The sequence below is a fragment of the Bactrocera neohumeralis genome, chromosome 6, assembly GCF_024586455.1.
Source record: "Bactrocera neohumeralis isolate Rockhampton chromosome 6, APGP_CSIRO_Bneo_wtdbg2-racon-allhic-juicebox.fasta_v2, whole genome shotgun sequence".
NCBI lineage: Eukaryota > Metazoa > Arthropoda > Insecta > Diptera > Tephritidae > Bactrocera > Bactrocera neohumeralis.
This window is the reverse complement of record NC_065923.1, coordinates 69,548,777-69,575,162: the sequence shown is the minus strand read 5'-3', so window position 1 is coordinate 69,575,162 and position 26,386 is coordinate 69,548,777. Positions and strand designations below refer to the sequence as shown.

The 26,386-nt window shown below is 37.8% G+C and overlaps 4 protein-coding genes across 6 annotated transcripts; 2 read left to right on the top strand and 2 right to left on the bottom strand.

Annotated features, from left to right (window-relative positions):
* Window positions 1-367: 367 nt before the first annotated feature.
* LOC126763364 (histone-lysine N-methyltransferase ash1) lies at window positions 368-11,609 on the bottom strand. Its single transcript, XM_050480794.1, has 8 exons — window positions 11,159-11,609; window positions 9,791-9,906; window positions 8,961-9,725; window positions 3,067-8,898; window positions 2,805-2,984; window positions 1,176-2,741; window positions 814-1,074; window positions 368-741 (listed from the first exon to the last, which is right to left on the bottom strand). The coding sequence occupies exons 2-8, from the start codon at window positions 9,884-9,886 to the stop codon at window positions 493-495; spliced, it is 8,949 nt and encodes a 2,982-aa protein (XP_050336751.1). The 5' UTR covers window positions 9,887-9,906; window positions 11,159-11,609; the 3' UTR covers window positions 368-492.
* A 162-nt stretch (window positions 11,610-11,771) lies between these two features.
* On the top strand, window positions 11,772-20,264 carry LOC126763365 (E3 ubiquitin-protein ligase mind-bomb). Of its 3 annotated transcripts, XM_050480797.1 has the most exons (10): window positions 11,772-11,915; window positions 13,075-13,539; window positions 14,929-15,489; window positions 15,564-15,980; window positions 16,401-16,508; window positions 16,574-16,717; window positions 16,784-18,298; window positions 18,381-18,650; window positions 19,144-19,431; window positions 19,494-20,264. In XM_050480797.1, the coding sequence occupies exons 2-10, from the start codon at window positions 13,159-13,161 to the stop codon at window positions 19,632-19,634; spliced, it is 3,825 nt and encodes a 1,274-aa protein (XP_050336754.1). In that variant the 5' UTR covers window positions 11,772-11,915; window positions 13,075-13,158; the 3' UTR covers window positions 19,635-20,264. The 3 variants fall into 3 exon arrangements, with proteins under 3 accessions (XP_050336754.1, XP_050336753.1, XP_050336755.1); XM_050480796.1 differs by lacking the exon at window positions 11,772-11,915 and having other exon boundaries at window positions 12,878-13,539; XM_050480798.1 differs by lacking the exons at window positions 11,772-11,915; window positions 13,075-13,539 and adding an exon at window positions 14,777-14,847.
* A 941-nt stretch (window positions 20,265-21,205) lies between these two features.
* LOC126762084 (trafficking protein particle complex subunit 12) lies at window positions 21,206-23,404 on the bottom strand. Its single transcript, XM_050478579.1, has 6 exons — window positions 23,157-23,404; window positions 22,844-23,103; window positions 22,438-22,776; window positions 22,112-22,357; window positions 21,871-22,046; window positions 21,206-21,802 (listed from the first exon to the last, which is right to left on the bottom strand). The coding sequence occupies exons 1-6, from the start codon at window positions 23,266-23,268 to the stop codon at window positions 21,421-21,423; spliced, it is 1,515 nt and encodes a 504-aa protein (XP_050334536.1). The 5' UTR covers window positions 23,269-23,404; the 3' UTR covers window positions 21,206-21,420.
* A 280-nt stretch (window positions 23,405-23,684) lies between these two features.
* Window positions 23,685-26,120, top strand: LOC126763541 (F-box/WD repeat-containing protein 4). The gene is made up of 3 exons (XM_050481126.1): window positions 23,685-24,056; window positions 24,127-24,708; window positions 24,779-26,120. Exons 1-3 carry the CDS (start codon window positions 23,845-23,847, stop codon window positions 25,239-25,241), a joined length of 1,257 nt encoding a protein of 418 aa, XP_050337083.1. The 5' UTR covers window positions 23,685-23,844; the 3' UTR covers window positions 25,242-26,120.
* Window positions 26,121-26,386: the final 266 nt, after the last annotated feature.

Here is a 26,386-nt window from a genome sequence, read left to right as displayed (position 1 = left end):
ATACAAATTGTCTAAAACCGACTGGTCGATTAGTTTTCCATTAATAAATAAACAACTTAAATTGCTACAATTTTAATAATAATAGCCTAAGCATGCGCTAAAAATATTTTTAATAGTGATATTTAATAAAAAGAAAATAACAAATAATTCAATATATACTTTTCATATAAAATGGCTATGATAAAGTGAATTTCATTTGAATGTCCCAATACCATACATATTTATACATAGGCATGTTTGTAGTATATCCAATACGCGCAAATTTACAAATAATTAATTGCTATGTATATAGTACATACATATATATACATATTCATATCAAATAATTTATATTGATCGCTTTTGTGTATGTGTGTGTTAGTTTACATTTTTACAATATAGTCCCCATCCTTCAGTTGGGTACCACTTTCAAACTTAATTAACCTAATTCTAAGATGAAATATATAATTCATAGACTTCCTGCCATTTTGAACTAATTTTATGTTTCATGTGTTAAGTTGACTCATTGGTCGTTAAGGATGACGTGCTTGTTATTGAATTGGTGGATGTAGTGGGTGCGAGTGTGTTAGATACAACTATAGCTACTGCAGACGCTTGCGATTTACGCTGCCTTGCACCGCGTCCGGATAGTAGATATGATAAATCGATGGGCTGTTCACTTACAGCCGTGTGAGTATTCTTCCATTTGAGTTTCATTATTTCGAGTACAGATTCCAAGTGGTTGCGTTTTTGTTTTATGGTCTAAATAAATTTCAATCAAATGTAAAAAAAAAGCTTTACGAGTTTAATAAAATAGTATTGGGTAATAACTACCTGTACGTTTAGTGGTGTTGGAGTAATTACATGCACTATTGCTGGACTGTTATTGTTTTGACGTTTACGACTGCTGCTGTTCTGTGGTGTTTTATTGGGAGTTTGTCTGCCAACTGGGGTGTTAGAGGACACATCCAACGCACATGCAGTTGAGGAGACGGGAGTCACAGATCTGTAGCTCGTGTTTCTAGCATTCGATATAGGCTCATTCTCAGACTTTTGTCGTTTCGATTTCAATAAAGCTGGATCAACGTCATGTGGCTACAAAAGTGTAAAGCATTTTTAGTACAAAGTTTTATTAAATTAGTAGTTTAAACAGGACAAAATTTGCGGTTAAATTTTAAGTAAAGTAGTTCACTCACCGCATAGCTTTTAGAAATTTTTAGCTTTTCCGGAAACTTTCTAAATGCATATGTCTTCGTACAAGTCGGATAATTGACTTTAGCTTTCGAGAAAAAGCGCGCTGTTTTGTCTACACGCAGCTCACAAATGTAGCAATGTGTCTCATCGGTACACTCTACTGGTCGACCCTTACAGAAAGTTGTGCGATCCAGCACCCAGCAACGTCCGATCACCAATTCGATCGGTACGATTTCATAGAGTGGCACACGTACCACTTCATTGGGATAGAAACGACGCGACGGTTCGTGGAATGTCTCATGCGGTCGTAAAAAGTGATGACCGAATATGAAACGTTTACCCTCCTCATTCTTCCACAAGCGTTCCACACGAAAAATATCACACTCATTGTAGTCAATAGTGCCGATTGTTTCGTATGTATGCTTTTGCTTGGGTACCACATTACCGGATGCATCCTTGATGGGTATATCACGTAATACATAAACAGCATCGCCTTGACGCACATGTAAATCGCCTCGCATCAAAGTCAAATAATATCGGTGACCTTCTTCCGTATAATCGTCCAGCGGTATTTCACGGTCCACAATGCGCGGCTCGCAACGTTCACAAAGGTAGTTGTCCGCATCCACGTCCGCTTTTGTACACTCGGTGTGCTGCCAAACCATACAACGTGCACATTGTATCATTAGACCCTCATCCTTATATAAACCACAAATGCACCGTATTATATCTTCGTTACATGTGGGCGTGATGACGCTCGTGGTGATGTCATTAGCTACATGATTTGACGTGATAGAGATAATTGACTCGAACATTTTGTCCTTTTCATCCGCCAATTTTTTCGTTTGATCACAGAAACCCTTCAACATGGATTCATCGCCACCCACAATTTCCAACAAACGTTCGTAAGATTCTGCCTTTTTGCGCTCATATGCTTTGATGAGTGCCTGCAATGCGTTCTCATTTCGACTGCCCTTTACAGCATGGCGCTGTGCTACGGAAAACACCTTCTGCATATCTGCATTGAATTCTGACGGTTGTTTGTAGTAGCCTTGCTCAATGTTGCTCTGCACGGTCTTCAAGTCCGTCACATCTGTTTTTGGTGGCGCCTTCACCGCTTTCTTCTTCTTATTAGCACCTGTTGCATTACTATTGCTAGCAATAACGTCTGCCTCATCACCTTCATTACCGCCGCCGATCAGGTTAGGTGCGCTTACGCTGTGCGTAAGCGCAAAAACTGCAATGTTTTGTTTTTGATCAAAGGGATCTTTAAGCGTTTCAAGTGACGTGCAAATATCACGTAGTATCACTGCGATTTTAGCCATTTTTTCCACCTCTGGGTCCTGCACAGCGTGTGCCAGACCACGCGTCTTAATGCTACGTGGTGAACGTAAAGCCGATATTTGAGCTGCCAATGATGCTGGCGTAGAAGGTCGACGGCTAGTGATTGCCGCCGCGCTACTAAAATTCATAGGTGAACCGACGGGCATGTGAGAACTCGGTGACAAGCCATTTACTTTCATTTCACTTGAAATTTTTGCTGTGCGACGTGCTTTGCAACGACGTATCTACAGCAGAAAAAAAAATTTTTAACAAAAGGTCAAAGGTGGCAAAACTGCATTAGGCCTTACCTTTTCGAAATTGCGTACCAAAAATATACCGTGTTGTTTGACCATTTTTTTCTCCTTTTCGGAAAGTTGCTGTACAAGTGCTACGACGACATCTTTTGAAGGTACACGTTCGGTGTTCTTGCGCGCCTTGCGTTTACGTTGGCGCCCATTACGAGCATCTTTCGCTGTTGGATCGGTATTCTGTGATAAAAAAAAACAGTTAAGCGTTTTTTCAATTAAAATTTTTTCTTTTTATTTTAATTTTATATAATCGCATGTTTACCTTCGCTTCAGTTGGTAGCGGTTTAATGCGCTGTGATTTGCCGCCGATCACACCACGACATTGTGGTGTATTACAACGACATGGCTGTCCTTCCGAGGGATTAAAGAGTGAAAAATTATAGTCGTATGAAAGTTCTTCGCCCGGTTCTATGTTTCGTTTGGCGAAAAGCGCCATGCGTGACAACCCATTAACGGACCACTTTTGCATCTCACAATTCGGTTGACACGAGTGATTTACAAAACGCCCATCACTACCCATACGATGACCATCGATTACCAAACCACCATCTAAATGCAAACAATAGTGGTGGGTATCGTTTAGATAGATGGTGCCCATGCGATCTTTGAATTCACGTTCGGTTACCACCTCGCCCACATATTCCAGTATATAAGTGCCCTTGACAATAGGCATTTTAGTGCGCACACCCCAACCCTTGTCGGTGGTCATGAAGCGTTCTACACCAGGCGCTACCTCGTGACGCTGAATCTTCTGATTGCGACATTTATCGCGTGATGGGCAACTTGAAGGTGAACATTCGGTGTACACCATGCGATTCAAACAATTATCGCCGCAGCCTTGATCCGGCTTGCAATTGCAAGTGGGATGATCGATACCAGCCGTATTGGGACGCACAGCATCAGCATATATATTAGTGCGTATTTTACGGTAATTCCACGAAGGCACGGTGATTCTTGTGGGCAACTTGGAGTTGGTATATGCCCACCAGATGTCGTAGGGTAGCTGAAAATCGATTTGTGTACGACGAAAGTAGTGTTCACAATAGGGTGGTGGTAGAAGCGAAGGTGTAACAGGTGTAATTGGTAGGCCATTGATGTTTACAATTTCAGTAGCTGAAGTATTGCTGACTTCACTAATTGCTAATGCTGTGGACGCCGGTTGTAGCTCCTTCCTATCTGTCGACTTTTTGATGCCTGAAGGTGTAGGTAATTGTTTGAAATAATCGGAGAACAGTCCAGCAGGCAAATAGTTCTTCTTTAGACGCGCAACTTTTCGTACTGAAGTCGTGCTAGCGCTACTCGTACTCGTCACATTTGTTGACGTAGAACATTTTTCGTCACTGGTATCACTTGTAGCTGCCTCCGAGTCAATGAAGGGCGTTTCACTACGCGGTAGAATATCCTGTTCCGGGTAGTTAATATTGGAGTCTTTGGCGGCGGCTTCAACAGCAATTTCCTCTGGTGTAGATTGTGGAATATCTTTGATGATGCTGCTATCACAATTCGAGTCCATGCTCTGACGAAGTGCAGTTACTAGTGCTGTTTGTGCTGTACTCGGGCGTTTGAGGCGTATTTTACAGCTGAAATTTGTGTTGGGATCAATACCAGCGGGCAATTTAACTTTAGCTTCCAGTGATTTAGCGGTGATAATTTTGTGGACAGTTGATTTACTAAAGCTTGCAGGACGGTCAATAGTCTTTGATGTGGTTACAGTTTTCCTAGTTTGCTTTGCGAGTGCTGATGGCGATTGTTTGCTGATTGCTGGTACATCCTCTTTGGTCTTCTTGCGTTGATTGTCTGGTGTAAACAGCGCAGGTTGCGTAACAGTTGTTGGTAAAATTGCAGCTGCTGACAGTTTGGGCTTACGACCGCGTGCTCTTGGAATCGCATTGTTAGTTGCAACTAACGGCTGCACTTTCTCAACTGGCAGCGCTTTAGCGGACTGCACCACAATATTTTTTTCTACGACCTTCGTTCTTTTGTTAGATTTGGGAGTCGCGGTATTCTTTGAGTTGACAATCGGCTCTGCAGTATCTGTAGACTGCTGCACCGCAGTTTGTATCACTCTAGATTTTCGAGATGTCACCTCAGACTGCGCAGTTATTTGTTGTACCTCAGCCGAAGTGTTCTGTACAGTACCAGTTGCTCCAGCTATGGCATGTTCGCTTGTAACCTTTGAAAGATCTGCGGTAATTTTCGGCTTACGTCCAGCACGTCCCTTACGCGGCACAAATGAGTTTTCCTTATGCTCTTCGGTTACTTCAGTCGTTGTCTCTGCAGCAGCACTAGATGTTGGCGCGGCAGATGAGGTCGAAGGTGTTGGTGTGCCCCGTAAACGCTCCAGTGCCACGACAGAAAGCCGGGGTGTGCGATTGGCGCGTTCGAGAAAGCTATCACTGGCCTCGCCTGAAACGGGTACGCGATCACATTGTTTTTCTGGCGTTGAGATTGATGTTGCTTGTGGTTTAGGCGTGGTATTAACACTACCGGCTGAACTTACTGATTTTGTTGGCGCTTGCGTCGGTAATGTCTTAGTAAGCACTACTTTAGGTTGTCTTTTTAGCGGTAACGATCGTTCCACTTCCTCTTCCACGATGTCCAAAAGCAGTTGTTCATTTATTTTCCGCTTTTTGCGACGTCGCACATTTGGAAAGCCCGTACGATTGATTTTCTTTCGTTTACGTTTCAATAACAAATTAGAAACACCAGTTTTACTTAGCAAAGTTTCAACGACACGCGTAGCAGTGTTCTCAGTTTTTGCTGCTGTAGTTGAGATAGTAATTGTAGGCGGGGTTAACTCTTGCGTCATTAGCGGAGAATTCACTTCGGCTTTAGTAACTATCGATGGAATGCTCGATACTCCGCTTGATCCTTCATTTAATTTCACAATTGGTGGTATTTGTATTTCCAGCGCCACAGATGGTTCGAATACCCCAGGCGGTGGCGTTTCTACCGACGGATGTTGGTTAGGGTTTATGCTTGATGCCGATTGCTTTTGCTTGTTTAGTACCGCCGTAGGCAAATCTTTCTCATCAGCATTTCCTTGACTGGTATTGCTGGTGGCAACAATTTTTGATACAAGCACTTCAAGACGTGAGCGTTTGCGGTGCACCACCTCGCTCTGTTTTGTGCTGCCCGCCAATGAAATTGGACTGATGTCGAGTACCTTGTGACTTAGTGTATTATCAATAGCAATGCGTAAGGGTGAGCTATTGCTGTGATGACTACTGCTCTTTGACGCAAGGCCAACGCTTTCACGCCCCTCCTCTTGTTGTAAAAATTGTCGTTTCTTTGGTGTAAGACCGGATTTTGATGATTTGGCACTACCACTATGTGCACTACCAGTCGCCGAAAGTGTTGCCAAGCTACCACAGATTGCACCAAATTGTTGCTGACTGTGCTGCGATTTTCCAGCGGACGCCAACTTCGTCGACGCAACCGCGGCAGCCCAAGCTTCAACGGCTGTGCTACCGAAAAGCTTTGCTGCTACTGCGGCTGCCGCTTCTGTGGACTTCTCGCCTGGAGTTAACAAATAATGGCGTTTCTTTAGAGGCAACTTGTGGTCATCTGGACTAGAACTATTATTGGCTTTCTTATGACGACGTTTCGCACCACCCCCTCCACCACTTCCGCCACCCAGTATGGTTGCACTACCGAAACCACCAATATTACTTCCACCGCCAGCGCTGCCCGTTAAAACAGCATACTCTTGGTTTTCGCTCATTTTACGTTTTTTTAATGAACGCTTATCGCGCTGTTCACGCCTACCACTGCCAGCTGCTCCGGTTGTAGAATTGCCTGTTTGTAATTTGCCACTGGATTCTACAAGCACCTTATCTTTGTTGTTATTACTGTTGCTACCACTTGCCTTCTCATTACCGAGAGCACCGCTTTGTATGCGACAGCGTGTACTGAATGTATTAACCAATATGTCGATTTCGGTAAGCAACTTGGAATCGATAACGGCACCACTTTTGTTGGAGGTAGGATATCGCAGAAAGCTTTTACGTCTACGTCGTCTACGTACTTTAGAAGTAGTAGAGTAGTAGGAGCTGCAATAACTAGCGACCGATGATCGTCGTGATTTTATTTTACGCGAAGAGTGCGCGTTTGGTAATAACAATTCGTGCGCACCGCCGCTGGAAATTCCAGAAGAATGCTTTCGTTGCAATAAAAGCTTACGACTGAATCCGTAGCCATCTTGCGAACCACTGCCATCGACATTTTCATGCAAACCGCCAGCGAATATATTTCCACCGCTTGCTAGCGCACTACTGCTACTTCCACGTCCAAAATACTCGCCCGTTGCTATGAACCTATTAATTTCGCCATATTTTTTCGAAGCGCTCGTTGTTGGTAAACTCTCCAAATTAGGTTTACACACATATTCGTTACTCTCTTCGCTACTCTGACCAAGCGAAAGCCCGGCAAGTTGGAGTAAATCCTTTTCCACGTCGTTCAAGTTCGTCGCCAGATTCCCTACCGATTTAGAATGTGCGCGCAATAGAGCAGATCTCCGTTTTCGTCGGTATTTTGATGATTTTAGGGAAGTAGCATCTTTACCCTCTTTACAATCGCTGCGGTAGCCACAACTTTTTGCTCTGCTACGACGGCTGGCACAACTTTTCATACTGTAACGACTTTTGCCACTAGCATCGCTTTTGTAACCGGAATGATCGCGCGCTGCACGCGCATGAAACGAACCGTAATCCGAGACGTAGCCACTTTTAGCGGCGAGTATTTTACTACAAATTGTGGTATTACCACCACCGCCATCACTTTTGTAGCCGCTGACGCTGGGACGACGAAATTTCTTATTCACATCTATTTTACGCCACACGGGATCAAGCTGAATCTCTTCTTTGGGTACATTTTTTGCTGTTGTTGGTGTTAAAGCATTACTACTACTTGTTAATACAGTAGTCGATTTCACAGTATTCTTACTACTCGGAGTATTTGCCAAATTTACGCCTGCTGCGCTTAATGATTGACGACGTTTATTACGTGGCGGCGGATAGAGCACGCGCTCTGTAGCGGCATACATACGCTTATCCAAATATGCCATATCGATTTTAGGTTTTGGAGAGCTAGCGTTACAGCTACCACTACCGTCTTGGGTTTGGCTTTTGCAGGGTGAAACGGATGGCTGTCGCGTCTTATCGACAGCTTCCAAAACTCGATGACGGCGCTTCTGGCTTGGCGTTGTTGCAACTAAACGTGTAGTGGTACTATTACTACTACTCATGGCACTTGTCAGCTTTGGCGATGGAGAGGTGCTACTTTGTGTAGTTGTTGTACTGGTCGTAGATATAACGCCGGAATCAGCTGATTCATTAATATTTGACGCAATTGAGCTAGCCGCACTAGCTTTCGTGTTGGAAGTAGACATGATAACCGAAGTTGTAACACCTAATGGTCTTGTATCTAGCGGCTCAATATTTGTGGTTGGCAATTTTTTCGGTCTACCACGTTTCTTTTTACCGCTAGGGGTTAGACTATCAGATTGTGAATTCGCAGAATTTATATTCGCTACCGTCTCCGATGTGGATTTATTTCTTATTAGTGGCTTGTTAATCGCAAGAGATTTCTGCTCAACTGTTACAGCGGTACTGCTACTACCCAACATTTGTGTTTTCTCCATAAAATCCTGCAATAAAGTCGACTGGTATTGTGGTAGCCGTTTAGTGCGCGTTTTACGATATCCTTCCGCGCCTGTCGGAGTATCATCGCCGTCACTCTCTACTCGCTTAATAGCTGCGTTTACAACATCATCCAATTTTAGTTCGTTATCACTATTATCACTGCCGTGACTAAAAGTGGCTGATCCAGCAGCTTGAGCGGTGTTATTAGTACACGCTAAAGGCTTAATTTGTGGCTCGTTATTAGGATTTGTATTGATTGCTGTAAGAAGAAGACGTGGCGCACGTTTTTGCAATTGGTGTTGTTGCTTTTGCTTGTAGATTGGTACATCATTGTCAGAATCGGAAGAATATGTGATTGCTTTGTGTTGATGGTTTATTTGCGCTGATTTTATAACTGTAGCCGCTGCTGATATGGCAGGTTTCTTTAAGTTTGTCAACACTTTAGTTTGTGCCTACATTGAAAAAGAGCATAATCAAGAAATCTTTAAATTATACCATTATATAATTAGATTACCTTTTTCCGTTTAACTCGGACACGCCTTGTTACAGACCTATTTGTACTAGCTGCTATAGTTGTTGTGGTAGCCTCTGAGCAGCCTGACTCTGCTGTAGCATCACTTAGGCATGGCGCTTGTGGAAGCAAGTGCGCTAATGGAAGTCCGATGCTGGGTGCCGTTGATGTCGGTTGCACGGGGAACGTAAGTGCGGTTTTATTGACTTCATTGCCGCTGGCGTTTTCAATTACTCCAAGAATGTCACCAGATTCACCGCCATTATTACCGCTTTTCTGTTGCGCTGTATCAACCGACATCTTATTGGCACCGCTTTCAAATTTTTGATGCTCCTTAGAATCTAAATTTGCCTTTAATGTCTGCAACTTTATTTGCTGCAGTTTTATATTGCTTAGTTTAACTGTTAGGGGCTTTGTTATTGTGTTGTTATTATAATGTACCCTTTCGCTATATGTGATTTTTTGCGTTTTCGTTTTATCACAAGTGTCGCCACTTGAATCGTTATTGCTTATAGCTACTGGCGAATAGGTAGGTTTTTTGGTATTAGAAAGAGATTTAATTATATTAGTGGGACGTATAGCTGAAATTTTCATACGTAAACCATCTACGTCCGAACGTTGCACGCTGAATTGTGTTACTGTAGAAGACGATTTCGTAGATGCTGAGTTAGGTTTTCGTTTAGAACATGTTGCGTTTGATAAAGAATTTTGTGTGTTGGTAGTTTCAGAAGAAGAACTACTCGACTGATCTGTACTCGATTCGGATTCCTGTAATAAAATAAAAATTCATTCAAAGTATAAATATATTTTTGACATTTTGTGCTGCAACTTACCTCATTTTCACTAACAGATTCGGTTTGCTTCTGTTCGTCCTGTGATTGCGTGGCCAAAACATTCTCTGCTCCTAAGTCATTTATCGATTTGTTCATATTTTAGTAAAGCAAAAGCTCTAGGTATAAAAAAATAAAAACAAATTAAAATAATATTAAATTAAATTACATTTCGCTTATTTTTGCCTGTTTATCTTTGAAACCGCACTAAAAAATTATGCCTATTAATAGGTAGTAGATATTGAAATTAAGATAATTAATATTTATACAATCAAAATCCAGTCCTTGTATCTCTGAAGAAATTGTTCAGGTCGGATCAAAATAACATATAGCTGCCATACAAACTGACCGATCAAAGTCAAGATCTTGTATGTTACCTTGCTTGTGTGAAGAGTATTATGACTTCAGTGCAACCAAAGATAACTTTTTCTGGATTTTTAACTATATTAACGCATGTTCATTATAACATAAAAAACTTAAGCAATCGTTGACAAACTAACCTAATGTTTTATTATGTAAAGACTCCCAACACTTTAGTTATATATTAAAAAATTTAAAATATGAAAATAAAATCATATCAAGCTAAAAGTTCTTAACTATTAATCGTTTGTGGTCAACGTGACTAAAGCAACATATTTACATTGTTACCACCAAGGGTTTGTACAAAAATTGCCTTTATTTTTTCACTCCTGCTGCTCAACATATTGTATTAATGCACGTAGTCGTGTATGGGTAGTCAAATAATGCAGCAAAAAAATCGGTTAGGTAGCCTGCCTACTACCTACTAAAAAATGTACTTCAGCAAACTTGCATAATTTGGCAAGCATTAACGCACCATTTACAGGTTTTTCAATGTGTGCAGGGAAGGAATTACTGAGCCGTAACGCAGGATAAACTTTAAGTGCAGCTGCAACAGATATGTATGCAAAGAGCATATTATAGGTATGGTTTCAGGAAAAAAGGGTGGAAAAACCCAGCTTTGTCCAAAAAAAATCGTTTTGATTAAAATATTTGTTTCGCATATTTATTAGCAAATTTTTAGTTTTCTATAACTGATCAGCCGTTCCTATATCATCATAAGATAGGCCATTACACAAAGTAGGTCAAACCACCATAGCCGCAACCAAGCTAAAACCCAACCAGCTAGTAAGCTAGTCAGACAAAGTAGCCAATAAAATCAAACACTTTATGTACATATGTATGTGCCTCTGTTAAAGCATACACAAGCACACAGAACAACAAAGCCCATTTCACTTAATAAGCTTACACAAAAACATAAATTTTTCAGTTCATTTAATATTTATATATTATAGCATTACACAAAATTGTGTATTGTGATTATTTTTGTTTTAGTTAACATAGTGTACTTACATGTTCTGCAACTTTACGTTTTCTTCCTACGTGCTCTGCAGTTTTCTATCCGTTTCAGCCTATACACTTACTCTAAATGATTATTAAATTTATTCATTACTTTATTCACATTACACGCTTACACAATTTTTAGTTATTCTAATTAAAAATCATAAGAAAAAATTAGCTACATCAAAATACAAAGATTCACTTTTCACTTTTTCCATCTATTTGCTGGCACTTTTCTCTCTTTGTTGCTTTTACGTATTCTTCCACTATTAGTTTGCTTTGTTCCACGCTTGCATTCGTATACTTCTTTGATGTCTTTCTTTTGTTTCAACTCCGTCATTCATACACTTTTATCCGTCTGCATTTAGATTCTTAAAATGGCGCCGTTTTTCTTTGCTCAATGACTTCTGACCGCGTCGACGACTTTGGACATTTCACTTTCTTTCAAATCAATATTTTCACTATTTCTTAACATATTTTATACAAATTTCATATTCACTTAAAGCAATACACAATTGTTGAATGAATGCGAACAGTTTAAGGAATTTCAATTGCAATTTTATTGGTGAAATTGAAAACGTATGAAATTAAAATCACAATACACATATCAAAATAATAAAGGAAAGAAAAATACTGACAACGGTTCAAATGGGAAATGTAAAAATGAAATTAAAAACGCGAGTGTAGATAAAGATAACGAAAGAGAGATGAGAAAAACGTATGTTGCGAATTATTCTTGTTGAGGAATTTTGGAACTGATTGGAGATAAGTGCGTTTTGTAATTAATTACATCTGATATTAATGCTATTTAAATTAAGATTATTCACTATCTACATAACCTTTTTGCTTTTTTGGAATTTTGGTAATGCTCATATAATTTATATTGCAGCAATTAAAAATAAGGAAATGTTATTGTGTATGAAGTGCTGAACACATTGAGCGCGACACGACATGGCAGCACGGCAGAACTGTAAATGGCGTCGTGAATCTTTCTACATGAACATTTGTAAGAAGGCAGCGACATAACAATGGCCGGCATGTACACATGACAACACAGCTGTCCTTTTTGCATGTACACAATTTCGTTGTGGCCTTTCTTTTCAATGATATTATTATTTATTACAAATGGTATAATAGAGCTAGTTTATGCTTTTATTTGTAAAATAATGTCAAGTTTGTTAGAGCTTTGAATAATTTTACATTTTACATATTAGTGGCATCAACACTCTATCTCATCTCTCTACTGTCAACTCTACTGTCGTTGGCAAATATAAAAATATATTGAAGTTAGCGAGAGCGACAACTGTCGGCCTGCAGTCGTGTAGTCGTGAAGCTGTTAAAATAACTGTGTCCATAAGAACGTGTGTATTTTAATATTTGACAGATGTCGTTTGCAGTCTGTTGCGCTCAATGTGTTCAGCACTAAAGGAAATGGCTAAGTAAAGAAAATGTAAAAGAAGATATACAAATAATTTTTTTACAAAACAGGTGATATCAGTGTTGTAGGTTTTTGGGCCTATTTTTCATTTGCTCTAAAGCAGAAGTAAATGACGTATATGTAATGACATTATTAATTTCATTCAATATTTACTTTATATAATGTTAAATTAATATTCCTCCTTTTCGAACAAATTTAAGTTTTTACTTACTAAGCCTTTAAACCTTTTTAATATTTCAAACACCTGCAAAAGCATAAATTCTGATATATACACAGCACCCTGTGTAACAATCAAAACAATACAAACAGATGAATTTGTCAAAAGCAAACACTAATAAAAAAGTAATATAGGGAAAACTGTTGGAAGATCGTAGATAGAAGGGACTGCAACAAAAAATTTCACAAGAGAAATTTACAGAAAATTGCAATTAAACATTTGTTAAGCCTCTAAAAAATACAAAAAAGTTTATTTTTATAAAAATATTTGAAGGTGAAATAGTAAGCACGATTAAAAATTTAAAATCGGTGCTTACGAATACTGCAAAAGGCAAGCACAAATACGAAGTGAAAGAATATGGCTTGTGCAGCAACTTCTGGCAAAGAATCGACGGCTGCAGTGAATACTTCAAATGGTAATGCCAGTGTAATTGGAGCGAGCGGTGTAGGAAATGCAAACACTGTAGGTGCGGCCGGATTAGTGAATAGTGCAGGTGCCGGCGGTACGGTAGCTAGTGCCACGACAGGTGCTGGCGTTACGGGTGGAGCAGGTGCAGGCAGTTCCGTCGGTGGTGCGGGCAATGTCGGTGGTATTAGCGGAAGTAGTGGTGTTGCAGGAGCCAACGGTTCATCAGGTGGAGCTACAGGCAATTCTAATGCTAATCGGCAAGCTCGTTTCGCTATGGAAGGTGTCGGTGCTCGTGTAATACGTGGCCCGGACTGGAAGTGGGGCAAGCAGGTATTCGATCAATTAAAATATATTTTCAAATGACAAATCCTACAATCCTCACTGCTAAGTTACTTAATATTCAAACAAACAAAAATGCTTAAATATGAGTTGTGTGACTTTAAGAAATTGCCACTGTCCAACTATGAAATTATAACTGAAACCACAGTTCGTATACATCAATTCGGCTAAATGTATCGATTAACTACAATTAGCTTATTGGCTCACGTTTAAAGGTGACTGTTAATTACTCATTGTTTGTAGCGCCAGTGGCAAATATTTGTTTGTTTTCAACAATACATTTTAGGTCACTTCATTAATATGGTCTTTTTTAAATGATGTAATTTTTAAAAAATTTGATGACTTGACAGTTCAGGTGATAAAAGTATACATATCAATCTAAATAGTAAGTTTGTACAACCATTATACACAATTACATATGTTTATGAGTTACGACGCGACTTACACTGATTTTATAGCAGCTTATCTTTACACAAATCGTTTGGGCGAGTCGCTTATCAAATTAATACGAATAGTAATATTAGTCAATTTATATTTTCTAAAATTGTGCAAAAAATTATCACTTGACCTTATATAATATTTGAGCATATTAATTACACATCTCAGTTTGAAAATTTTTCCCTTTAAGTAAAAAAGCATAACAGCTTAGGCGAAATTTACAATTTGTATATTAAGTTAACATTTAACATATGTATGTATATTAAAATATAACAACAAAAAAACCGAATATTTACTTTATCATTCATCACGATTCCGTATTCCATATTAAATAACATTTTATATAAAATAAATTTCCATCATGTTATTTAATATGTTTTTAACGACATTTAATAAATAACGGTAGGACTTGATAAGCTGCTTCTCATAAAGTAAATATTTTAAATACCACAACCTACAAAAAAACAATCACCGGCATGTGAAGATGTCGAGTTTACAACGCCATTGAAGTAAAGCTTTATTATCTCTCTATAAGTAGTATTGGCGATTCAGTTACGTGCTGCTTGTTGTTGATACGACAATATCAATATTTTCATTTCCATTTCAATTTTCGCTATCACCCAACGCCAAGTGCTCTTCAGTTGACTTCGGCGTTGGCGAGATGCACAACAACGCGAATATTCGCTGAATTGTCTTACTATTTTAAAACTTAATTATTTGCACTGTACAAACCGATTTCAAATTGAAATATATATACATATATATATTTATATATATATATAAATAAAAGGGAAATCCGGTAGTGGTTTTTATTCAGTTTTCCGCAAAATGCGTAATTACAACTATCGTGTGATTATATCTGTATGTTAATGACAATACGTGTATATATAACTACATTTTTAAGATGAGAGTTCTTAAAAAAAATTTCTTGTTTTAAAACAGGATGGTGGCGAAGGTCACGTAGGCACCGTACGCAATTTTGAATCTTCCGAGGAGGTTGTTGTCGTTTGGGATAACGGTACCGCGGCCAATTACCGCTGTGCCGGTGCATATGATTTACGCATATTGGACAGCGCACCGACCGGCATCAAGCATGATGGCACAATGTGCGATACCTGTCGTCAGCAGCCAATATTTGGTATACGTTGGAAGTGTGCAGAGTGTATTAATTATGATCTATGTTCGATTTGTTATCATGGGGATAAGCATCATTTACGTCATCGCTTCTATCGTATCGCCACTCCAGGTGGCGAGCGCATTATGTTAGAGCCACGACGCAAATCGAAAAAAGTAGCGGTGCGCGGCATATTTCCGGGTGCACGTGTAGTACGTGGCGTTGACTGGCAATGGGAAGACCAAGATGGTGGCGTCCTACGTCGTGGCAAAGTGAACGAAATACAAGATTGGTCCTCAGCATCGCCGCGTTCAGCGGCCTATGTTGTATGGGATAATGGAGCAAAGAATTTGTATCGTGTTGGTTTCGAAGGCATGGCTGATTTGAAGGTACTGTCGAGCTTGACATAACAATATATAACCGTATGGCTGACAAATTGTATTATTATAACATTTTATTCAAGGTGGTTAATGATGCTAAAGGCAATACAGTTTACCGCGATCACTTGCCGTTGTTGGGTGAAAATGGACCCGGCAAAGGACCACATGGCTTTCAGATTGGTGATAAGGTCACCGTTGACTTGGATTTGGAAATTGTGCAGTCGTTACAACACGGACACGGCGGCTGGACTGATGGCATGTTTGAGTGCCTCAATAATCCCGGTATAGTTGTTGGAATCGATGAAGATCACGATATTGTTGTTGCCTACAATTCAGGCAATCGCTGGACTTTCAATCCCGCAGTATTGACAAAAGTATCCTCACCTACAACGGCTCCACCCGAGTTTCAAGTAGGTGATATTGTGAAGATATGTTCCGATGTGGAGAGTATTAAAATGTTGCAACGCGGCCATGGTGAATGGGCAGATGCTATGCAGCTGGTGAGTTTCCATATACTAAGTTAGAGTTTAAGGTTAGTATCAGACAAACTGCCGACATTATTAATTTGATCGTGGAAGAAATTGTTTTAATAAAAACTGGAAAAATGTTAGCTTTGGTTTACCCTTCCCTTCACAATTACCTATTTCAAATTTCGTGGATTACTTAGTATACTCAGTTTAGGGTCTAATTACGAGTTTGGCACCACTGTACTCTAATTTATTGCATAAATAAAATTTTGTTTGAACAAAATAAAAAACAATATAAAAATATACATACATTCCAATTTTTTATGATTATCAATGTGTATCAAAATCATAATTCATACATAAAACACTTTTTATGACATTAACGAGTGATTACGTTATATTATTATTTTTTTGTTTTCGAATTAATTGCAACACCGTTTGTTACTACTTTAGACACTTGGAAAATTGGGCCGCGTACAGCAAGTTTATCACGATAACGATTTGAAGGTGGAAGTGGGCAACACCTCATGGACATATAATCCACTTGCAGTTACTAAAGTGGTGCGTGTGTATCAAAAAATAAATTATAAACTGAAAATAATCATTACCTTTTCAATACATTTCAGGCTTCTGCCTCTGCTGACGGCAGCTGCGTACCCGTTATTTCGAGCGGTGAACGTTTGTCTGCTATATTAAAGAAACTTTTCGAACCGAATGTGTCTGGTGATGCCACCGAGGAATTTGTTAAAGCCGCCGCTAATGGTTATGCAGTGAGTTGTATTTAAAATTGTCACATTTTACACCAAAATATACTTATATATTCTTCAAATTGCCAGTCACGCTGTGAGGAGTATCTTTCCGGCAATGTACAGGCGGCCACATCCACCGCGGCTGGCGCTGCCGCTGCTGGCGCACAGGCCACCGTGCCCGATGTAAATGGCGTATTTGCCGGCCACACTGCGCTCCAGGCAGCCAGTCAAAACGGACACACAGATGTCATACAAGTTTTGTTGCGTCACAATGTCGATGTGGAAATCGAGGATAAAGATGGCGACCGCGCTGTGCATCATGCCGCATTCGGCGATGAGCCTGCTGTTATTGAGATACTCTCCAAGGCAGGCGCTGATTTGAATGCACGCAATAAGCGACGTCAGACCGCGCTACACATTGCTGTCAATAAGGGGCACTTGAATGTAGTAAAAACTTTACTATTGTTGGCTTGTCATGCTAGTTTGCAGGATTCGGAGGGTGATACACCACTACACGATGCCATATCGAAGGAACACGATGAGATGCTCTCGCTTTTGCTTGACTATGGCGCCGACATTAAGCTAACCAACAATAATGGCTTCAATGCACTACACCATGCCGCGCTCAAGGGTAATCCGAGCGCTATGAAAATATTACTCACTAAAACTAAAACGGTTCGCCCATGGATTGTGGAGGAGAAAAAGGATGACGGCTATACGGCATTGCATTTGGCCGCCTTGAACAATCACGTTGAAATCGCCGAGTTGCTCGTGCATATGGGCAAGGCGAATATGGATCGGCAAAATGTAAACTTGCAGACCGCTTTACATTTGGCTGTTGAGCGCCAGCATGTGCAAATCGTTAAGTTGCTCGTGCAGGAAGGTGCCAATTTGAACATTCCCGATAAGGATGGCGACACACCGTTACATGAGGCATTGCGTCATCATACACTCTCGCAGCTGAAACAGCTGCAAGATGTCGAAGGTTTTGGCAAGCTATTGATGGGACTACGTAATCCGAATAATAAAAAGGCATCCGCATCGATTGCCTGTTTTCTGGCAGCAAATGGCGCTGATTTAACCTTGAAGAATCGTAAATCACAAACACCGCTGGACTTATGTCCCGATCCGAATTTATGCAAAACACTCGTTAAATGCTACAATGAACGTAAAACTGATGATTCCGAATTGCCCGGCAATGTCGCTGGCACCAGCTTAAATGCGCGCGCACGCGCACTTGCCACACCAGCCGTTATGGGCGGCGCTAATGGTGGCGTTGGCAGTTTGAACTCCCTGCCAGTATCAGTGGTGAGTGCTGCTGCAGGTAATGGTGGTGTAGGTGTTGCTGGCATGACGACCAGTATGCAGCAAACGGTTGCCGCTAATCTGCCATTGGGCACTGTGTTGAAAGGTGGCGCTGTAGGCGCTGGCGGTATGAACAGTGTTGGCGCCGATGTGCGTAATAGCAACACAAGCGGTGGCTTAAATAGCTTGGCTAATGATCTGTCGCAATCGCTGCATGTCGCCAATGATGCGGTGAAGCAGGCGCCACTGGAAGAATGTCTTGTTTGCTCCGATGCCAAGCGTGATACGGTGTTCAAGGTAAACTGCGTGTTTCTTACATTAAATTAAGTATAAAATATTAAATATAATAAAATTCCCTTATATACTTTTGTGTACATAGCCATGCGGTCACGTTTGTTGTTGCGACACTTGCGCACCGCGCGTTAAAAAGTGTCTAATTTGTCGTGAAACTGTCACATCACGTGAGAAAATCGACGAATGTTTGGTTTGCTCCGATCGTCGTGCCTCCATATTCTTCCGTCCATGTGGCCATATGGTCGCATGCGAAAATTGCTCTGGCCTAATGAAGAAATGCGTGCTTTGTCGCACACAAATCGAAGAAATGCTGCCCTACTCCTTATGCTGCGGCGGCGCTGGCATTGCCGAGAAGGTAAGTCCGCTAATTGTATGTTTGGAAATTAAATTAAATTAAATATGTAATATTTTTCATTTTATAATTTGTTCTATTTTGTAATTTTATTTATTTTTTATTATTATTATTTTTCTATCTTCTGTAATTTTTCTTTTTAATTTTATTATTTTTTGATTATTTTATTTTTTTATTTTGTTTTGTTTTTGTTATTTTTTAATGTTATACATGTATTGTTTTTTATGCTATTTTTTTTTTTGGTGTTTTATGGTGTTATATTTTTTTATTTTTGTTACTATATTTTTTCCCCCCTTATTAATTCATTTTTGTTTTTATTATATTTGTTATTTTTTTATTTTATTTTTTTATTATTATTTTTTATTTTGTTTTTATTTTATTTTTGGTTTTTTTTTATTTTTATAATTTTTTTCTTATTTATATTATTATAATGTTTTTTTTTTTTTGATTTGGTTTCTATTTTATTTTTTATATACTTTTTTTGTATTGCGCACAGGTTCACGGCGTCACTCACTGCTTAACCGACGATAAATCCAACGAAATGCATTGCGTTAATACTTCAGGTCACGGTGTGGCCATGAATAATACTGTGCCCGGCGCTATGAGCACGCCCGTCGCCAGCGCCAATCAGCTGAATAGTCAAAATAATATTTTGGCTAGTAATGCTGCTACCGCCGCCGCTGCAGGCGCCGCCACTGTACTGGTGGCACCATCGAATGTCAACAGCTTTCAAATGGACGATGTGCAGAAACTCAAACAGCAGTTGCAGGATATCAAGGAGCAGGTTGGTTTATAGTTTTCAGTATTTTTTGCCTTTGTTTATATGTTTGTGTGTTTTTGTTGCAGACTATGTGCCCCGTTTGCTTTGATCGCATCAAGAATATGGTATTTCTTTGCGGGCATGGCACTTGTCAAATGTGCGGCGATCAAATTGATGGCTGTCCGATTTGTCGCAAAACTGTGGAGAAACGTATTTTACTATTCTAAGCGCGTGTACTGCCAAACACGAACAACAAAAACATATTATTATTATTATGGACATATATAGTATCTTTACCTGCTATCTGCTATTCGGAACTCACCGAGTAATCCCTGCACCCTTTACTACCAACTATTGTATTACATTTGCATTTGCTGTGTACTATATATATATCAAATTATCGATATTTGCTGCCAAATATGCAAATACCTATGCTACAAATCGTCTGTATTTATTACTCATATAAACCTTATATGCATAATGGATAAATGTATTAAAACTTACATAAAATATTAATTCCTTGTGCGATTTATACTCAAAATTAGCAAATATTTTATAATAATTTTTCAAAAATCATTTACTTCGTCCCATTCGCATTATTAGAAATTTTATATATTTTTACTAAAATCGTAATTAGTTTCTCCATAGCGCTTAACATGTCTAGTAAACCGCACACACTCATATACATAAACAGCTGTATGTATATTTTGTGTAACACAATTGCCTTAGTATTTGCTGCTTCCAGAAATAATTAGTTTTTTTACTTATAATTATACATTAAATATGTATGTACGTATGCCTTATATGTATTTAAATGCAAAAAATATATACTTATATATATACCTATATTGACAAAAGATTATTTTATTTCACTAACTGAATCATTCCTTTATTTTGCTTTTAGTAGCTAAGCGCATTTTTTAAATGTAATGAATTTATTATTCCATATACGATACAAATTGCTTTGCTTCCTTAATATTTGTACACGCATTTACTGACGTAGTGAATAAATCGTATGCAAAATAAACAATTATTATTTTTTTGATTTTTTTATGGGAAACGCCTAAATGTAGGAAACACTTTTTGGTTGAAATCAAGAATTATGTATGAAAAATTTTTTAATTGACAAGATATCTTCACGAAATTTGGCATGTCAAATTTTCTAACGCAACAGTACAAGATCCGAACAAATTGTTTAGATCGGACCGTCAATATCATATAGCTGCCACATAAACTGAACGTTCAAAATCAGGTTCTTTTAAGGAAAATTTTTTTATATCACAATATATCTTCACGAAATTTGGCATGGATTATTATCCAAAGAAGAGCTACAAACTCCGAAGAAATTGTTCAGATCGGACCACTATTGCATACAGCTGTCATATAAACGATGCGATCAAAATCAGGTTCTTGTATGGAAAACTTTGTTGAGTGACAAGATATCTTCATGAAATTTGGCATCGATAATTTTTTAAGGCAACGGTATAATTTCCGAACAAATTTCGGTGTAACAAAAGTAGTTTTTTTCATTCATTTCATTTGATATGAAAATGTGAATAACGCCTAAATGTAGGCAACACTTTTTTGTGTTTTGAAATTAAATATTTTATTGGATTAAAAAAAGTCACTCACGACAGTCGCGTCGATGTCATCTCGAATTTTTATTTGGTCAAGGACTCGACAACTGTCAAAGGTAAAACCAAAACGCACTCTAGCATGGAAACCGATACCACTTGATTTTGTGAAAACTATAACAATTAACTGCCGCATTTAATAAACACAAAATTGCTCATATATGTATAGTTTGTAAATATTTATTTCACTTATAAATTACACATTTATACAATACGTTTACATAATTACTTTTTAATGGAGGGCAATTTTTATTTTTACAAAAAAAAAAAATATTTCTTAAGCCGCATAAATACTTTTTTCATTTTTTGTGTCTTTTTTACTGTTATATATTTTTTACTCTATATAAATATACGCATTTTAATTGCCAAATGCTTCATATCAATTTACAGATTCCAATTTCAAGCAAATCTTTAAATCCATATTTAAATCAGGCTTATATTTATTGATAAGCCGTAGTAAATTTAGTTTTTTATGCTTTGAATTATTCGACTCCAATTCATAAAGTGTGGATAAATTTACTAATAAGCTCTCGTTTAGCGATTTTTGCGGATTCAAATTGATTGCATGTTCAAATAGTTTAATAGCTTCTTTTAGTTTTCCTTCGTATAGCAGGCAAACGCCCATGTTGTTTAGTATCATTGTGTTGCCGGATTCTAAATGTAAGGCCTTTTGGAAAATAGCATAGGCGCCACGAAAATCATTTTCGGCTACAGTAATTAGACCTTTGTCTACCAAGTCACGCAAATCGGCTGTGGAGTTGCTGAAAATGTATAAAAATAAATATTTAGAGATTTTAATTTTTTTCATTGTAAAAAGTTAATAAATCACATTTCGCGCATGCGACGCGCCTCCGCAAATTTTTGTTCAGCGCCAAATATGTCACCAATTTGCAAATAAATACGTCCCCACGCGGAATACAATGCTCGACGTTCTTCTTTGCTCAAATCGTTCTTTTCTAATATCATGCCGCGTATGATGTCATCAATCAAATTGAACTTTTTCATCTAAAAGTAGTATACAAATTTCTCAAATTATTTAAAAAACAACAAATTTTTTTTTGCGAACTTACTATTAAAGCGCAGTTGACTATGGAATGTAGTACACGCATCTCTCGGCGCCACCAAAATTGTTCAGCTTCTTTAGGCTCTCGTCCGACGAAATATTTTCGTATTTCATTACAAATCACATAAAGTTCTGAGAGTCGATCTAACCCCAAGTGTGGATTATTCAAATAAATGGGCAACTCAGCAAGTAGTAAACGAAATGAGAAACAAGCTATTGAACCAGTTTTGCCGTTATACATTTCTGGATAGAACTAACAAATGAAAAGTGATTATTGAAAAAGCAAAGTACTTATTATATATGCAAATTTAGTAATAATAATAATAATTGTACCTCATAGTAGACATCTGGTCGATTGAGTTGATCGAATGGCTCTGCTTCTGCCTGCAGTAGCTCGAATTCACCCAATTTGGCTAAAAGTGCTAAGCGCGTGAACCACAACTGCAGTGAGTGTGGTGAATGTTTAGCAGGCTGACCTGCTCGTCCATAACCTTGTCCATAGATTGTCAACAAACGTCCGGTTAGGTTTACAGCCGAACGGTAGCAACCAGCACTTATTAATGTGCGCAAACCGCGCTCATCTTGTGTAACATTGTCTATGCCGAGTATATTTCGTTGCGACAACTCCGTTTCGCCTAAATGTTTCAACACTGCCTCAGCAATTAAGTCCGGCTGTTCAAAAATACATAAAAATAGATAAAAACTACATATGTACAAAAAATATTGTATGCTTTCTAACCAGATCATTTGGCGTCTGTATGCCTGGTGTAGTTAGTAATGGAGGCCGCATACTACCGTGTTCACAAGTTGCTGGCTCCCAGAAATTTCGTACATACTCCGTAACTTTGAGATCGTCTTCACCGTCTAGAGCATTTTCTACATATTCCGGAGCTTTAAAAGCACCACTAAAAGTATTCGCTGTCAAATTGCTGGGCGCCGGTTGAGGTTTTTGATTTGTACGGGGCGGTGCTACTGGTGCTGGCCCGGTAGCGTTGTCAACTATTTCAAATGCACAAATTAACTTTTGAATTTACAGAAATAATCTTACATACCACTATCCTTGTGTGTACTGCTGTTTGCCAATTCATCAAAAAAGCTTGGTGGATCATCGGCGAAATATTGACTTAGGCTGGGATTTGACTGCGCTGAATTTTTGGAATCCATCTCAATGTTATTTCAACTTTCAATTAACTTCAATTGTAATATATTCTTCTATTAATTAGGAAATACACAATTATAAATCAATTAAAATTGCGTTTTCTAATTTCAATACAAACAAACATCAGCTGGGAATTAACATATACAATTTACAGCTTCTTATTACGTACACATTCACTATAGCATAAAATGTTGTTGCTTGTGCGATAACAGTTCTGGGAATTAATGTCAAAAATAATTAACATGATCTCAACTCAAACTGTTTTTATAGACACGTATTTATGTATTAAATTACTTTATAAAAATTAAAAATTTTAAATAAAAATAATCAGATGCATGAAAAATTTATTTATTCAAAATAAATAGAAAACATCGATAAATCTATTCACTCGATTTGCTTTCAATCGTTATTCTCAATTAACAGCTGTTCGGGAGAGAATGTTATAAACGTAGACGAAGTATTTGCATGCCGAAGTATTATATTTATTTATCCTTTTTTTTACAAAAATTATATATTTTAATAAAGAATTACATACCGAATGTGCAATTTAATAGTTTGAACGATTAACAAATAATACTAAAATGGAGAATGATCAAAAGGTTCCCACTAAATTACTTGATTTAAATTTGGATTGCATGCTGCGAATTCTGAGTTACTGTTCGGAAGAGGATTTGTTAAATTTGTGTCGTGTACACCATCATCTACGAAATGTAATCGACAAGAATATATTCTACATGAAAACACTGGATGCACTTATGTGCGGACATCGGAATTGTACACGCATAAACAAAAGGTACTATATTGTAATGTATACTACCATATGCACAACATTTTTTATTTACTTAAAATGTTTTATGTTGCAGGTCATACTATTTATCAATATCCTATGTAAGTCGTTTTCACATAGCGCGTAACTGGTTACAAGGACGTTATAGGGAGTACGAATATTATAATCATATACAAATGTTTCCTACTAAACTACTTTTGGAACGGGATTTATTATACGTAAGCCACTTAGACTATTTACGGTTATACCGACGTGCTAAACACGAACCACTGCAACGTAGGTGCTTACAAGAAATATCTACTGGTTCACGTGGAGATATATCAAGTTTCGCCAAAAAGCAAGATACAATATTCGCTGGTCGAGTTACGGGTAATTGCTATATTTGGGAAGATGGTATAGTCCATGAACAACAACTGCATCGAGCCAAAGAATATTTACACTGTGTAGATTTCGAAGATGAAATATATGCAACCAGTACTAACGTTTGTGCGAAATTATGGCGTCGCACAAGCGAACTCGGATTGGTTTATTTAGAACCATTCGCAGAGATGCCGCAGGAATATAAAGTTTTAAAGTTATCTGAAGGCGGCGAACGTCTATATGGCGGTTTATATACCGATGTAGAAAGATATGCCTTACGCGAATTCGATGTGGAAAGGTAACTTGATAATTAAGATATTCTTGAAAATTATCTTTTGTATTTACATACATCTTATTTCTTATTGCAGCGGCAAGGAAACTGTCTTAAACTCAAACACGCTTTCTATATATGATTTACTTATTAAGGACGAGAATGTGTTATTCACGGGCAATTTTGACACTACCTGCCGCATGTACGATCGCCGTTCTAACCGAGATGAAGCCACATTCGAAGATCCTTTTGATTCGTCATTTTACTGCGTTGAATATGACGGTTTGTATGGACTAGTTTGCGGTGCCAAATACCATAGGCGCGTCAATTTATACGACATACGTATGCCAAATACATACCAACAATTGTACTTCCCAAGACGTAGTAAAAAGGCGAGAAATCAAAGTTCGCCTGTATATAGCATAGCCTGTGATAATCGTTATCTCTTTATTGCAACCGATCAAAATATACGTGTATTTGACTTTAAAGAGAATTGTGCAGAAAGCCGGGATTATCGTAATATATTCGATGACAAGCGTACTTTTCGCACACTGCAATAGTGATTATGTTTGAAAATAATCGTTTATAACCTGTATTTAATACAAATATTGATTGAAACGCGTTATTCGAAACAAAAAACTGTGTTTTTAGTTTATCGCTTTAATTTATTTTTTATTTTTATTATTGTTTGAGTCAAATATTCTTTGCCATGTTATTTTATTAGACTGATTTACGTCCAGTCCTTCATTATTATTCTTTAAGTACAAAACATAAACATAAAATTAAATATTAATACGTCCTTTGCCACAAAATGTTAATGTTGAGGTTAGACTAGTTTTAATTATAAGCGGCTCATAAAATATAAGTACCTAGTATTAAACTTTTAAGCAATGCCAAACTTTGAAAGTTAAAGCAGCGTAAGCCCACTAGACATACATAATATTGCTGTTTATTATATAAATAGGAAAATTATAAATGCTTCATAAAATGTATACCTTGAAAAAGCTTTTCATTTATGTTATAAAATTTTAAACCATATATACATATATTTAAATTTTTTTGTAAATAAATAATATATACATACATATATTAAAGCCATGAGAAGTGAATGTGCACTTACATATACACATATCGCTCATTTGCTGCAACGTCGTCATAACTCAAAAAACGTGATTTTTGAGTTAAGGATGCAGGATTGTTCGTTATATCATACTTCATGTTGAGTGAAAAATTCATATGAATACCTCTTATATGCTCCGCTTGAGAAGAGAATATGATTCCTGTCTTCCGTGTAAGGTTGGAGTCAGTTGAAAACTTTTAACGCGTTTTCTGGCAAATCGATTTTTTTGACTTATGCCGGTCTTGCAGCAAATGAGCGATATGTACGTATAAATTTTTGCTTTCAAATGTTAATAAATGCAAACAACTTGCCAAATTTATTTTCATGACTGCGTTTTATTTTATACTAATATTTATTTTATATTTAAAAAAATGCTACAGTGAACAAAATTTCAAAGTCATATTAAACTACTTTATTTTCGTTGAATTTCGTCATTACAATGCAAAATAATTTTGAAACCTTATTTGAAGTACTTTTCTGCATACCTATTCTATGTGATAAAATACTTTTTCAATATAAATGTTTTAATTTTTTTTTTAATTTTAACTGTAATTAAAAAATATTCGACTGCAACAAAAAATTACT